At 45.3% G+C, this 12991-nt stretch overlaps 3 protein-coding genes and 1 long non-coding RNA gene across 4 annotated transcripts; all 4 read left to right on the top strand.

Annotated features, from left to right (window-relative positions):
• Positions 1–799: 799 nt before the first annotated feature.
• On the top strand, positions 800–2349 carry LOC101763519 (DIBOA-glucoside dioxygenase BX6). The gene is made up of 2 exons (XM_004966640.2): positions 800–1726; positions 1818–2349. The coding sequence occupies exons 1-2, from the start codon at positions 845–847 to the stop codon at positions 2076–2078; spliced, it is 1143 nt and encodes a 380-aa protein (XP_004966697.1). The 5' UTR covers positions 800–844; the 3' UTR covers positions 2079–2349.
• A 238-nt stretch (positions 2350–2587) lies between these two features.
• On the top strand, positions 2588–5774 carry LOC101777705 (mitochondrial outer membrane import complex protein METAXIN). Its single transcript, XM_004964680.3, has 6 exons — positions 2588–2828; positions 3101–3441; positions 3534–3610; positions 3751–3811; positions 4116–4281; positions 5252–5774. Exons 1-6 carry the CDS (start codon positions 2642–2644, stop codon positions 5428–5430), a joined length of 1011 nt encoding a protein of 336 aa, XP_004964737.1. The 5' UTR covers positions 2588–2641; the 3' UTR covers positions 5431–5774.
• Positions 5775–5997: 223 nt separating this feature from the next.
• Positions 5998–6863, top strand: LOC111257126. The gene is made up of 2 exons (XR_002677538.1): positions 5998–6349; positions 6454–6863. It is a non-coding gene; the product is annotated as an uncharacterized LOC111257126 (long non-coding RNA).
• Positions 6864–9325: 2462 nt separating this feature from the next.
• On the top strand, positions 9326–12991 carry LOC101763115 (probable LRR receptor-like serine/threonine-protein kinase At3g47570). Its single transcript, XM_004966639.3, has 2 exons — positions 9326–12284; positions 12381–12991. Exons 1-2 carry the CDS (start codon positions 9386–9388, stop codon positions 12773–12775), a joined length of 3294 nt encoding a protein of 1097 aa, XP_004966696.1. The 5' UTR covers positions 9326–9385; the 3' UTR covers positions 12776–12991.

Here is a 12991-nt window from a genome sequence, read left to right as displayed (position 1 = left end):
ATAATGGATTTACAAAGTACTCCCTCCGTTTCAAATTGTAAGTCATTTCAAGAATCTTGGAGAGTCAAAGTATCTCAAGTTTGATCAAATTTATATGATAATATAATAATATTTATGATGTCAACTAAGTATCATTAGATTCTTTATTAATTATATTTTCATAGTATATCTATTTAATGTCATAAATCTTTATATTTTTCTCTATAATTTTGGTCAAACTTGAGATGCTTTGACTCTTCAAGATTCTTGAAATGACTTACAATTTGGAACGGAGGGAGTAGAATAATAGGATTAGTTATAGGGAAGCCTCGCACGGCACAGCATAAATTGTACTCTTTAGCATTGGTGAAGGAATGAAGCACTGCACGCGGTAGAGGGAAGGTGTCGCGATCATGGATGACTTTAGCATTCTTTTTTTTCTATATATAAAAGACTTCAGCATTCTGAGTCTTCCAAATATTCCACGGGACTGCAGTGGCTTTAGCATTGTTCCGACTCTTCCATATTTGAAACATTTACATGACTTAAATTGCCACGCGAACGACACGTGTGACAGCAACAATAAGTGATACTTCATCTGTTTCAAATTATAAGTTATTTTGACTTTTCTAGATTCATACCTGTACTGAATACTGATGAAATCGTGGATTAACTAAGTAGAACAATGGAGTGGTTACCGACTTAGTTAGAATACTGGATTCACAATGTAAGAATAATCGAATTTAGTTTGTTATAGGGCAGCCTCGCTCAGCATAAATTGTATAGTACTCATGATGCATCCATCTCATTCTCACCCCATCTCGATCACCTGCCCCTTACTCGGTCAGTCGGAAGCGCCGGCACCATGTCCCTCACCGAAGCCGTCGCCGTCGCCGTCGCCGACGGTTACAACCGCCGGCGAGAGCTGCAGGCGTTCGACGACACCAAGGCGGGCGTCAAGGGCCTCCTCGACGCCGGCGCCACGTCCATCCTGGCCATCTTCCACCACCCGCCGGACTCCCTGCCCCAACCCCGAGACCATCACGCAGCCACGCCCGTCACTACCGACGGCGGCGCGGCCGTCCCGGTCATCGACCTCCTGGCCGCTCCGCGGGAGGAGGTGGTGCGCCTGGTGCGGTCGGCGGCCGAGACGGCCGGGTTCTTCCAGGTGGTCAACCACGGCGTGCCCGGCGAGGCCATGGCCGCCATGATCGCGGCCGCGAGGCGGTTCAACGAGCAGCCCGCCGAGGCGAAGCGGCCCTACTACACGAGGGACACCGCCGCCCGCAAGGTGAGGTTCTACTCCAACCTCGACCTCTTCCAGTCGCTGGCGGCCTGCTGGCGCGACACCGTCTTCTGCGACATGGCGCCGGAGCTGCCGCTGCCGGAGGAGCTGCCGGAGCCACTCAGGGGCGTGATGTTCGAGTACGCCGACGCGGTGAGGAAGCTGGCGGTGTGGGTGTTCGAGCTGCTGTCGGAGTCCCTGGGCCTGGGCGGCGACCACCTGAGCAAGATGGGGTGCGGGGAGAGCCTCAAGGTGGCGATCAACTACTACCCGGCGTGCCCGGAGCCGCACCTCACCCTCGGCAACACCCGGCACACGGACCCGACGTTCCTCACCGTCCTCCTGCAGGACGGCGTCGGTGGCCTCCAGGTGCTCCTCGACCACGCCGGCGCCGGCAGCGGCTGGGTCGACGTCCCTCCCGTCCCCGGCGCCCTCATCATCAACATCGGCGACCTTCTCCTGGCATCGATCCACCTCTCGCCGACGACCGGCTATAGTTGGTATTATCATATTCCGGAGCTGATCATCATTGTTTTCCCTTGTCTGCGCGCAGCTCGTCAGCAATGGCCGGTTTAGGAGCGTGGAGCACCGGGTCCTGGCGAACAAGAACACGACGGCGAGGGTCTCCGTGGCGTCGTTCGTCGACGTGGGGGTGGGGAGAGACACGAGGCGGTACGGCCCCATCCAGGAACTCGTCCACGGTGGCAACTCCCCGCTGTACAGGAGCGTCACGGTGGAAGAGTTCGTCGGGCACTTTTACAGGAAAGGCAGCGAGCGTCGTGCTAGGCTCGACTACTTCAAGTTGGAGCAGTAGCATACTCGGTTTGCTCGTTAGGGACGGGCAGCAGTGCATGGTTGCTACGTGTAGTTCCCAAATGAAAGCAGTCTTGGAATAATGGAGCATCCGGTGCAGGTGCTGCTCCTGATAGTTGAAATGTGCGTGGTAGGTCTTCCATAATCCGTGGTCATTCTTGCCAGGACGTTTCACCACCAACGTGTAACAAAAGTTCTTGGTGTGCAGTGGTAGCAGTAGATGTGGTTTGGATGTTGGCATGTTGCTGTTCAAATGGCGAACAAATGACGTTGTGATCTCCGTTTGATTTCTATTTCTGCTCTGCAATTTCACAACCATCCCAATTCTAGAATCGGGACCACGCATGCACTCGGATGGCCCCTGGGCCGTGCGCCGTGGGCTGGACCGTGCAACTTTTTACATGAGCTGCTGCTGGGTCGACTTTCTTTAACAGGCTGGATAGAGAGCTTCGAACCCACTGGCCTGCTAGATAAGGCCCGCTTCAGTATTAAGAGATGGGGAGACACGCAAACGACCAAATTAAACCCTTTTTTCGCAAGGCAAACCCCCCTTCCCTTCCGGCGATGGCATCGACGTCGGCGGCGGCGGCCGCCGCGGAGTGGAAGGTGGCGGAGCGGAAGGTGCTGGTGGCGCGGAAGCCCTGCTTCGGGCTCCCCACCGCCTGCCCCACCAGCCTCCCCGTGCTCCTCTACCTCCGGATGGCGCAGGTCCCCTTCGACATCCACGTCGACACCTCCTTCCCCGACGCCGGTGAGCTCCCCGCCCCCACGCGCAGCCGTACCCTCTCATCCTGTATCGCCTTAGCTCCTCTTTGCGTCCCCGGTGTTGCCAGCCTGGGATCTCGCTCTGCTGCTGGAGTTTCCGTTCGTCAGCTGGCAGATACAGTAGTGTTTTCCCCCTTAATAAAAAGGATAAAGCTGTAGATAGCAGCTACGTGTAGAGTCATACATTGGCGTGCTGGAATCTCTGCGCGGAGCCATGTGCGAGGCAATTTTGCTCACACCTTAATTTTCGTTCCACAGATCACATACCATATGTCGAATTTGGTGATTGCGTGGCGTTCAACAATGAGAAAGGGGGTGTGATTGAGTATCTGAAGGAGGAGAAAATTTTGGACTTGAACTCAAAGCACCCAAGTGTTTCTCCCGCCGATGTGCTGTCCACGAAGGCCATGGTTTCGACCTGGCTCGCGGACGCTTTGCAGTATGAACTCTGGGTGGTTACTGATGGAAGCATCGCGCATGATATCTACTTCTCTGATCTCCCCTGGCCCATCGGAAAGATACTCCATTGGAAGAAAACTAGAGATGTGAAGCATCTACTGGATATAACGAAGCTTAATGCTGCAGAAAAAGAGGAGGAGGTTCCTACTCCCTACTCATTATTTTCCTAGTCCTTTTTTTTGCCCGGGCGACACACTAATAGCTTGTGATGCAATTTTTTTTATTTAAACAGATATACCAGAAGGCAAGTGCTGCATATGACGCATTGTCTTTGAGATTAGGGGATCAAGTCTTTCTATTTGATAATAGGTAAGCTACTGATCCTTACCTGTTTCACTTGAATCAGCATATTTCTTTGTGCTTTTTTATGGTTACTGTTACTGGCACTTGGATATTTGTCCTGATGCGACTTTTATGGAGCACTAATATTTCTGTTTCTCTTTGTGAAGCCCTACAGATGTTGATGCTCTTTTCCTTGGACATGCTCTTTTTGTGCTCAATGCATTGCCTGTAAGTTTCCCTCTATACTCAGATGTACACCCAAATGGCAGACATCGCCTAATGTATAATTGCATAGAAACATTGATTGAAATTTGAAACACAGATGCCCAATTGCACAAGCACATTATTTAAAAGAACTGGTGCAAATCTCGAATGCTTCCAGCGTTAGCAGTAGGGGAATTAAGTTGTTTCTCTATGCTGTGAAGAATTTCCTTAGCTATAACCTAAATCTGTCCAGCAAATGATTCAAAACATTCTTGACTATGTTTTGATAAACTTCAAGGCATGTTCTGATCTTACTTCTGCTTCTTAGGATACATCTGTGCTGAGGGGCACTTTGCAGAAGCATGAAAACTTGGTGAACTTTGTAGAGCACCACAAGATCCAATTGCTGGAAGAATCATCATCATCAGGGTTAGGATCATCACCCAGTCCATCATCATCATCCACCCCCAGGAAAAGAGCATCTGCTGGCCAAAGTAAGCAAACTGATCACTTTATTCAGATGTTCAAAATTCAGAGATCGGTAGTTATAGCACGAATACTCTACTAGATAACCTGTCAAAACATTAAAAATTGGATGATGCCGTTTTATACCTAACTCTGCCTTACTTTAGCACCCATTATAAGTATTTTTTCCTGGAGCTGCAAATGCTTTCAGGTTGTCTTTGTTGCTTGTCATTTTGTCGAATTTAATACAATAATGCATTTCATTCAATATTTAATTAGGTATGGTGGAGAAACTAAGATCTGCTTGTCTGAAAATTATTATTTTTATCTGTGCTATTGCCAATGGCTATTATATGCACACACTGAACTGTTTAAGGCCATCTACATTCTGCAGTCTACTCATCCGCATTTAGCAATAATATTTCTGTATGAAGTGATGACTTATTCCCTTAAAAAATGCATTTCATTACAAAGTAAAGCAGTGGCTGCGCTAAATAACACCCTATTGTATTTCCCTGAAAAAAAAGCATTTTAGCGGACAAATACTTTCTGTAATCCTGGATCATTGGTGGCTCAAACTGTTTCTTGATTTCATTGAATCAAGAAGTTGTGTCAAACGATGCTTTAGTTATAGGATAGGAGTGGAAAATCAATATGGTTATACATAGGTTGCATATGGCTAGGCCCCAACAGAACCCAGCAGAACAGAATAATGGTACTTGCGCTCATCTGGCAAAATGATTTTTGTCCGATATGTTTGGGAAGATTTGGTCAGAAGTTCATGTCGAGGGGGTTATCACAATATTTACTTTTGTACATTTTACTTGTGTGCACTTTCATTTGAAAACGAGATAAGTAAAATGCATCGCGGAAATGTTGAAGTAGTGATAGCAAGTTGTACTTGAACTTCACCTGGCTCATTTCCCTGTTATCTTGGCACTTGTGTTGCCTATATTCTTGACTGTTTCCAGACGTCTTATTGTCGTTTGGTGTTCTTAGGTTATAAGCCGAAACCCAGAGCCAAGAAGGAACGGACCGAGGAGGAAAAGAAATTCAGGCAAAGATCAAAGTACTTCCTGGCCGCACAGCTTGTTGGAGTCCTTGTGTTCCTATCACTGATGGGCGGGGCTGATAGTTCGGAGCTAGACGACGATGACGGCTTAGATTATGAAGAATAGATCCTCCCAATGTTGTACTACATGATTCGTTTCAAGCCCAGCCTACAGTACAACCTTGTTGGGTGCTGTGAAAATTTGTTCCCACCGTCAATGAGATGTGGTGCACTTGATACTGTAGCTAGGAATACACCGAGTTTGTTAGCCTTGGTCAGCTTCATAATCTGGGCGCACACGTGTCCCTCTTCTTCTTCTTCTTCTTCTTCTTTGGCTTCAGTGAATCCAACTGTAAGCAGATTCGAATTTTGGAGCTTTGGAGATGCTTCTTTGACACATGTCGAATCTGTTGGTCTGAACTTCTGTCCAGTCAATATTACAGGTTTGCAAAATAAGCCCTTGTTTACTTCCCTCCAAAATCCCAACTTTGGCACCATGTAAAAAGAAGATTCCCCATCACATCAAACTTGCGGTACATGCATGGAGTACTAAATGTAGATGAAATTAAAAATTAATTGCACAGTTTTGTTGTACTTTGCGAGACGAATCTTTTGAGCCTAATTAGTCAATGTTTAGACAATAATTTACAAATACAAACGAAAAACTACAGTTGCGCATTTATGGCAAAATGCTAATTTTACCACTCCAAAATTGGGAACTAAACAAGCCCTAAAGGTTGCTCTGGCAGTACCTTGCTTTGAGTTGTGAAGTTCAATTCAAAGACTCGTAGTCTCGTGTTCGGATATGGAGACGTGGGACGGAGTGCTTTTCACGAGCCTGATTCCGAGTCGACCAAGGGTTTCCGAGAGTACAAGAGCTCTCTAGAGACTACGCGCGTTGCTTGCACAGGTCGTCCAGCAATTGTCCAGCATGGCGCTGCGTTGTCTGCTCCGACGGATTCCCGGCGGTCCCCTCCTCCTGCCGCGCGTAGCTCGCGGTGTTGCCGGCGCCGCCGGCCTCTCGGTCCCTGAGCACCCTACCTCAGGTCCACCCGTCATACCCCCCTTCTCGAGGATTAACTATTTGATTAGGTAATTTACCTTTGACTTTATATTGCTTATTATTAAATCCATGTGAAATTGTTCTCAGGCTGAAGCGGCGCAGATCCCGGAGCCGAGCAGGGCCAGGTGGGATTGGGAAGCGGCCATCAAAGAAAATGTTGAGTTGGATAAACAATGTGACGAGGCTATGAGAGCTGCAAGGGTTAGTTTGGATGAGTGGAAGAGGGCTGTCGTCGATAAGCTGAAGAAAGTTAACGAAGCAGCTCCTGCTTTCCTCGTTGGCTTCGCTCTGCTCGGAGTAGCGGGGGTCGAGTACCACTATCGCACCGTATAGGCGTATTTATTTGTACCTGCTTATCGTAGCCTGCTCTGTCGATTTTTTTTTTCTATGTAGGTCATCTTAATACGTGTCTGTGGACCAAGGGATCCTAGTGTCAAAGTCGTCGTTTGTTTGTTCGTTCGTCACGTTTGCAGATCATAAAATCTTTCTTCCATTAATTGTTGTTATCCCTAATCTATTATATTATTATCGTAATAAGGGAAGTGTTAAAAGAAGGCATGTTGTTCGTCCGGAGGGTTTAGAAATTATTAAGTCAATGAAAAAAGAGAAAAACATATGCACCATTGGATTTGTGATGATCTAAACGATCTAAAGTAGCAGAAAGAGTTAATGTGAAATGCACTTAATAATTGTAATTCGGTAGAAAGAAAAGGGAACAACACGTGCCATTGATTTTGATGATCCATATTATAATGGTTAGGAATTAGGATTGATCATATATGCATTAGAATCCACTATGAATACAACTCCACTTTCACATGGAAAGAGATTGGAGGTGTAACTGAATTAGGCTTAATAGATTCGTCTTACGATTTAGCCTAGGGGTTCTGCTATTAGTTTTGTAATTAGCTCATATTTAGCCCTCCTAATTAGCATCCGAATGTGTGATATGACAGGACTAAAGTTTAACCCCTGGCATCCAAACGCCCCCTAAATTAGACCTACTAAATGACAATCGATAAAGTCCTACCCGACATGCGACATGTGGAAATCCTATTTTACAGGCAGCACAGTGCCCTGCTCCCCATTGCTATCTCTGTTTCGCACAGTGCCCTGCTCCCCATTGCTATCTCTGTTTCTCTGTCGCACGGGAAGTCTCTCCACTGACTAGTGACTTGTTCTGACTTGGAAATAAACAAGGAGACGAGTGCCGCAGGAACATGATGGGTATTTATAGGCAGTAGCTATCTACTGTGTCTTTGGAAAGGATAGCTGTCTACTGTGGAAGTATGACAGGAAGTTGCTTGGATGCAACGGCCAACGGGTGTGTACCTGCCGAACTCTGTTACGAGCTATCCCGTTGTCAGGCAACTGAAGAGCAGGCCGCTGAAGAAGAAGGTGATGGAGAGCTGGGAGTGGATGGCACAATCTTCTTGGACTGAAAGGGTTGTTGGAGCTTGGAAGTAGTGCCTTTGTTCCTCCATCACATGTGCTGATCATAAAATCTATCTTCTGTCAATTATCGCTAATTTATTATTATCTTAATAAATACTACCCTACTACCTTCGTATTGAAATATTTGTCGCTATTGACTTTTAGTCACAATGTTTGACCATTCATCTTATTTAAAAAATTATGTATGTTTCATTTATTTTATTTGTGGTTTACTTTATCATCAAAAGTATTTTAACACCAATTTATTTTTTCACAATAATTTTTTTAATAAGACGAATGGTCAAACATTTTAAGAAAAAGTCAACAACGACAAATATTCCGATACAGAGGAAGAGTGTTAAAAGAAATCACTATATTCGTGAAGATCTAAAAAATTATCACGCCAATCGAAAAAGAAAAAATATACACTATTAGTCTAATGGCTTAGACTAACCAAAAGAGTCAATGTCAGACAATTGATAATTTTAATAGGTAGAAAAAAAAAGGAATAACAGATGCCGTTGATTTTGATGATCCTATTAGGATCGATCATATATGCATTAGAATCCACTATGAATACAACTCCACTTTCACATGCAAAGAGATTGGAGGTGTAACTGAATTAGAGCCTACTAAATGACAGTTGCTAAAGTCCTAGCCGTGCGGCGAATAAGAAGAGTACCGTGTTGGACCAAACACACGTTCTTGCCTAAGAACGAAAAAATAAAAGAGTTTCGTACAGGCATTGCACAACAATAGCACCCACCACCAGGAAGAAAGTGAATCAAGATGCGAGGAGAAACAGAGCGCAGGGTAAAATCGTGACGCACACAATCCAGCCCCTAGCAGCCGGCGAGACTTGTTCTTTGTAAAAAACACACACACATGAAAACGTGTCACTCCAAATGATAATGGTTCCAAAGTCTTTGCTGGGAGTAGTCAAAAGTCAAGGCCGTCGTCTTCACGCCCATCTGCCTTGTCGTTCTCGTAAGTCCCACGGTCTGTTAGTATTGCATTCAGGACTTAATGGCTCACAACATTATGTGCACTCCCTTATCAAAAAAAACATTAGTTCAAGACAAGGTCAAGACTAATCTATACAGAAATAGAGTAGATGACGTCAATATTGGCCGTAGAATATAGACTGTACTCCCTCCATCCCAAATTGTAAGTCATTTCAAGAATCTTGGAGAGTCAAAGCATATCAAGTTTGACCAAAATTATAGAGAAAATTATAAAAATTTATGACATCAAATATGTATACTATGAAAATATAATTGATGAAGAATCTAATGATACTTAGATGACATCATAAATGTTATTATATTATCATACAAATTTAGTCAAACTTTGGTCAAACTTGAGATACTTTGACTCTCCAAGATTTTTGGAATGACTTACAATTTGGGATGGATGAGTAGTAAACAGCATCACTTTTTTTCTTTAAAGAAGAAGCATCATTATCAGATCGGTTATATATACACGGCATAGGTACCTGCGAGGCTGCGACGATGTCGAACCAACTGCTCAAAAGTCCAGACTCCATCTGGTCCAAGTGAATAGCCCAGCGCAACACGCCAGCGGCATGGCCCTCCTGCTCCTTATTGTCCTCGTATCACTGGCCGAAGTGCTGCCGGCGGCTGCCGTGTCCTCCCGGAGCAACGGCACTGACACCGACCTCGATGCGCTGCTCGCGTTCAGGGCACAGCTCTCGGATCCTCTCGGCGTCCTGCGCGGCAACTGGACCCCCGGCACGTCCTTCTGCCGCTGGCTGGGCGTGTCGTGCAGCCAGCGCCGAGAGCGCGTCACCGCCCTGGAGCTGCCCAACACTCCCCTCCATGGGAGCATTTCTCCCCACATCGGTAACCTCTCTTTCCTCTCCGTACTGAACCTCACCAACGCCAACCTCACGGGCTCCATTCCAGCTGAGCTTGGACGGTTGCGTCGTCTCAGGGTTCTTGCTCTTCCCCAGAACAGCCGGTCAGGCTACATCCCTTCGACCATCGGAAACCTCACGAGGCTCGAGAGCTTTGCTCTTTACAAGAACAGACTAGCAGGGCTCATCCCACCTGAGCTGCAAAACCTGCAAAACATTAGGCTCATTGATGTGCACATGAATTACTTGAGTGGCATGATACCAGAAGAATTATTCAACAACACGCCTTACCTGAACCATCTGAACCTTGGCAACAACAGCCTTTGGGGACCGATACCAGTTGGTGTTGGTAATTTGCCCATGCTTCAGATCCTTGTCTTGCAACAGAATCAGCTCTCCGGCATAGTGCCTCCTAGCATCTTCAATAAGTCCTCCCTGCAAGTTCTGAGCCTCTGGAGAAACAATAACCTGACCGGAACTGTCCCTGACAATGAAAGCTTTAGCCTTCCTATGTTGCAAGTTTTATCCCTATCCGGAAACAACTTCGTGGGTAGAATTCCTATGGGACTCAGCGCGTGCCAGTTCATCCAAGTAATATCTTTGTCAGAAAATGCTTTTACAGATGTTGTGCCAACATGGTTGGACAAATTGTCGAATCTATGGTACCTTGCCTTAGGTGGAAATAACCTTGTTGGGTCAATCCCAGTTCAGTTAACCAATATCTCTGGGCTTCAGAAACTGGATCTCTCAAACTGCAAGCTGAAAGGGCAAATTCTGCCAGAATTTGGGAAGATGAAACAACTTTTCTATTTGCATCTTTCAGATAATGAACTGACAGGTTCGATTCCTGCTTCCATCGGTAACCTATCTGACCTGTCTTTCCTAGTGTTGGATACAAATATGTTGACTGGCCCGATCCCAGTCACACTTGGGAATCTCGGCTCTTTAGGCCTTCTTAGCTTCGGATGGAACCGCTTCAAGGGAGACCTTGACTTTTTGGGTGCTCTTTCAAATTGTAGGCAGCTTAGTTACCTTGGCATATCATCCAATTCCCACTCTGGAAGTCTCCCAGATTATATAGGAAACCTCTCCAAAACACTAGTAACTTTCCGGGCAAGTGATAACAACATAATTGGCGGACTTCCTGCAACTATATCAAATTTAACCAGTCTCCAGTTCATAGATCTCATAGGCAACGAACTGAGCAAGCCAATACCAAAATCTGTTGTGACAATGGAGAATCTCCAGGTACTTGGTCTCGCCAGTAACAGCATTTCTGGCCCCATCCCAACCCAAATTGGTATGCTAAGAAGCCTTCAACAATTGGTTCTTGACGACAACGAGTTCTCTGGCACCATACCTGATGGTCTTGGTAATCTTAGTATGTTACAACGTATTTCTATGTCCCATAACCAGTTGTCTTCAACCATACCACAGAGTTTATTTAATCTTCACAACCTTATCGAACTTGATATCTCAAACAATCACTTGATCGGTACTCTCAAAGCTGATATAGGAAGCTTGAACACAATAAACAAGATAGATCTCTCTACGAACCAGCTACTCGGTGACCTTCCAGATTCATTCGGACAACTACAGATGCTGACCTACCTCAATTTATCACACAACTCGTTTCAAGATTCGATTCCAAATTCTTATGGCAAGTTAGCGAGCATGGAAACACTGGATCTCTCCTACAATAACCTCTCTGGCAACATCCCAATGTACCTGGCCAATTTTACATACCTCACCAATTTGAATCTCTCCTTCAATAAGCTACAAGGACGTATACCAGAAGGAGGTATTTTCTCAAATATCAGTTTGCAGTCGTTGCTAGGGAACGATGCACTCTGCGGTGCTCCACGCCTAGGTTTTTCCCCATGTACGGTCAGACCTCACTCAACAAATGGACAGATCCTAAAAATTGTGCTCCCTGCTGCCCTTGCAGCATTTGGAGCAATAGCTATTTGCTTATATGTAACAATAAGAAGGAAAACAAAACGTCCAGGAGCGTTGACAGATCCCAATGATGTTACTGATGCAATCAGTCACAGATTAATATCTTATCACGAGATTGTTCGTGCCACTAATAATTTCAGTGAAGATAATTTGTTGGGAATGGGAAGTTTTGGCAAAGTTTTCAAGGGACAGCTAAACAATGGTTTGGTGGTTGCCATCAAAGTTCTAAATGTAAGAGTGGAAGAAGCGATAAAGAGCTTTGATGCTGAGTGCCAAGTGCTGAGCAGGGTTCGACATCGCAACTTGATAAGGATAATCAACATTTGTTCAAACCAAGACTTTAAAGCATTGTTACTTCAATACATGCCTAATGGTAGCCTGGATGCACATCTGCACAATGAAGGCAAGCCACCCTTAAGATTCCTTAAGAGATTGGATATCATGCTAGAGGTGTCAATGGCAGTAGAATATCTGCATTATCAACACCATGAGGTAATCTTGCACTGTGACCTGAAGCCTAGCAACGTGTTAATTGATGATGATATGACGGCACACGTGGCAGATTTTGGCATAGCAAAACTCTTGCTAGGTGACAATAACTCGATGGTTTCTGCAAGCATGCCTGGAACAATTGGATATATGGCACCAGGTTCTTCACCAATCATGACTGAACTAATTCTTTGCTAACATGCAAACTTCTTTTATTTTGTACTGATTCTTATTTGTTTTAAACATTCCTGAACAGAGTATGGTTTCATGGGGAAAGCATCAAGGAAGAGCGATGTGTTTGGTTTTGGAATCATGCTGCTTGAGGTATTCACTGGCAAGAAGCCTACAGATCCCATGTTTGTCGGGGAACTGAGCCTTAGGCAGTGGGTTCATCAAGCATTCCCATCAAGGATTGACCGTATTATGGATGGTAATGTACCAAAAGACGATGAAATAGTGCATGGTTTTCACCACACCGGCAGCTCTTCAGAAGTTCCTCATAGCATCTTGCATAGCACTCTCACATCAGTGTTCGAGTTGGGTTTGCTATGCTCAAGTGACTTGCCTGACGAAAGGATGGCTATGACTGATGTCGTTGCCAAGTTGAAGAAGATCAAGGACAATTTGAAGCTGGAGTCTAGTTCAGCATGAGGTGGAAGCAAACATTACAGTCATTACCGTTTTATAAGATTCTTACAGTGCTACGAAAGTATAAGTGTATAACCCTATCCTTTCACGAAAGGTAGTTTGCATGCATTGTTAGAACTTGGGGACAAATGGTTACTAAGTGGCTAGCTAGAGTTAACAGCACCTTAACTCTCTACAACAAACAGCGCTAACTAAAATCACCAACCGAGTTATTTCAAA

The sequence above is a fragment of the Setaria italica genome, chromosome IV (genome assembly GCF_000263155.2).
Source record: "Setaria italica strain Yugu1 chromosome IV, Setaria_italica_v2.0, whole genome shotgun sequence".
NCBI classification, from domain to species: Eukaryota; Viridiplantae; Streptophyta; class Magnoliopsida; order Poales; family Poaceae; genus Setaria; species Setaria italica.
The sequence above is the reverse complement of the archived record's forward strand: the minus strand, read 5'-3'. Positions and strand labels throughout refer to the sequence as shown.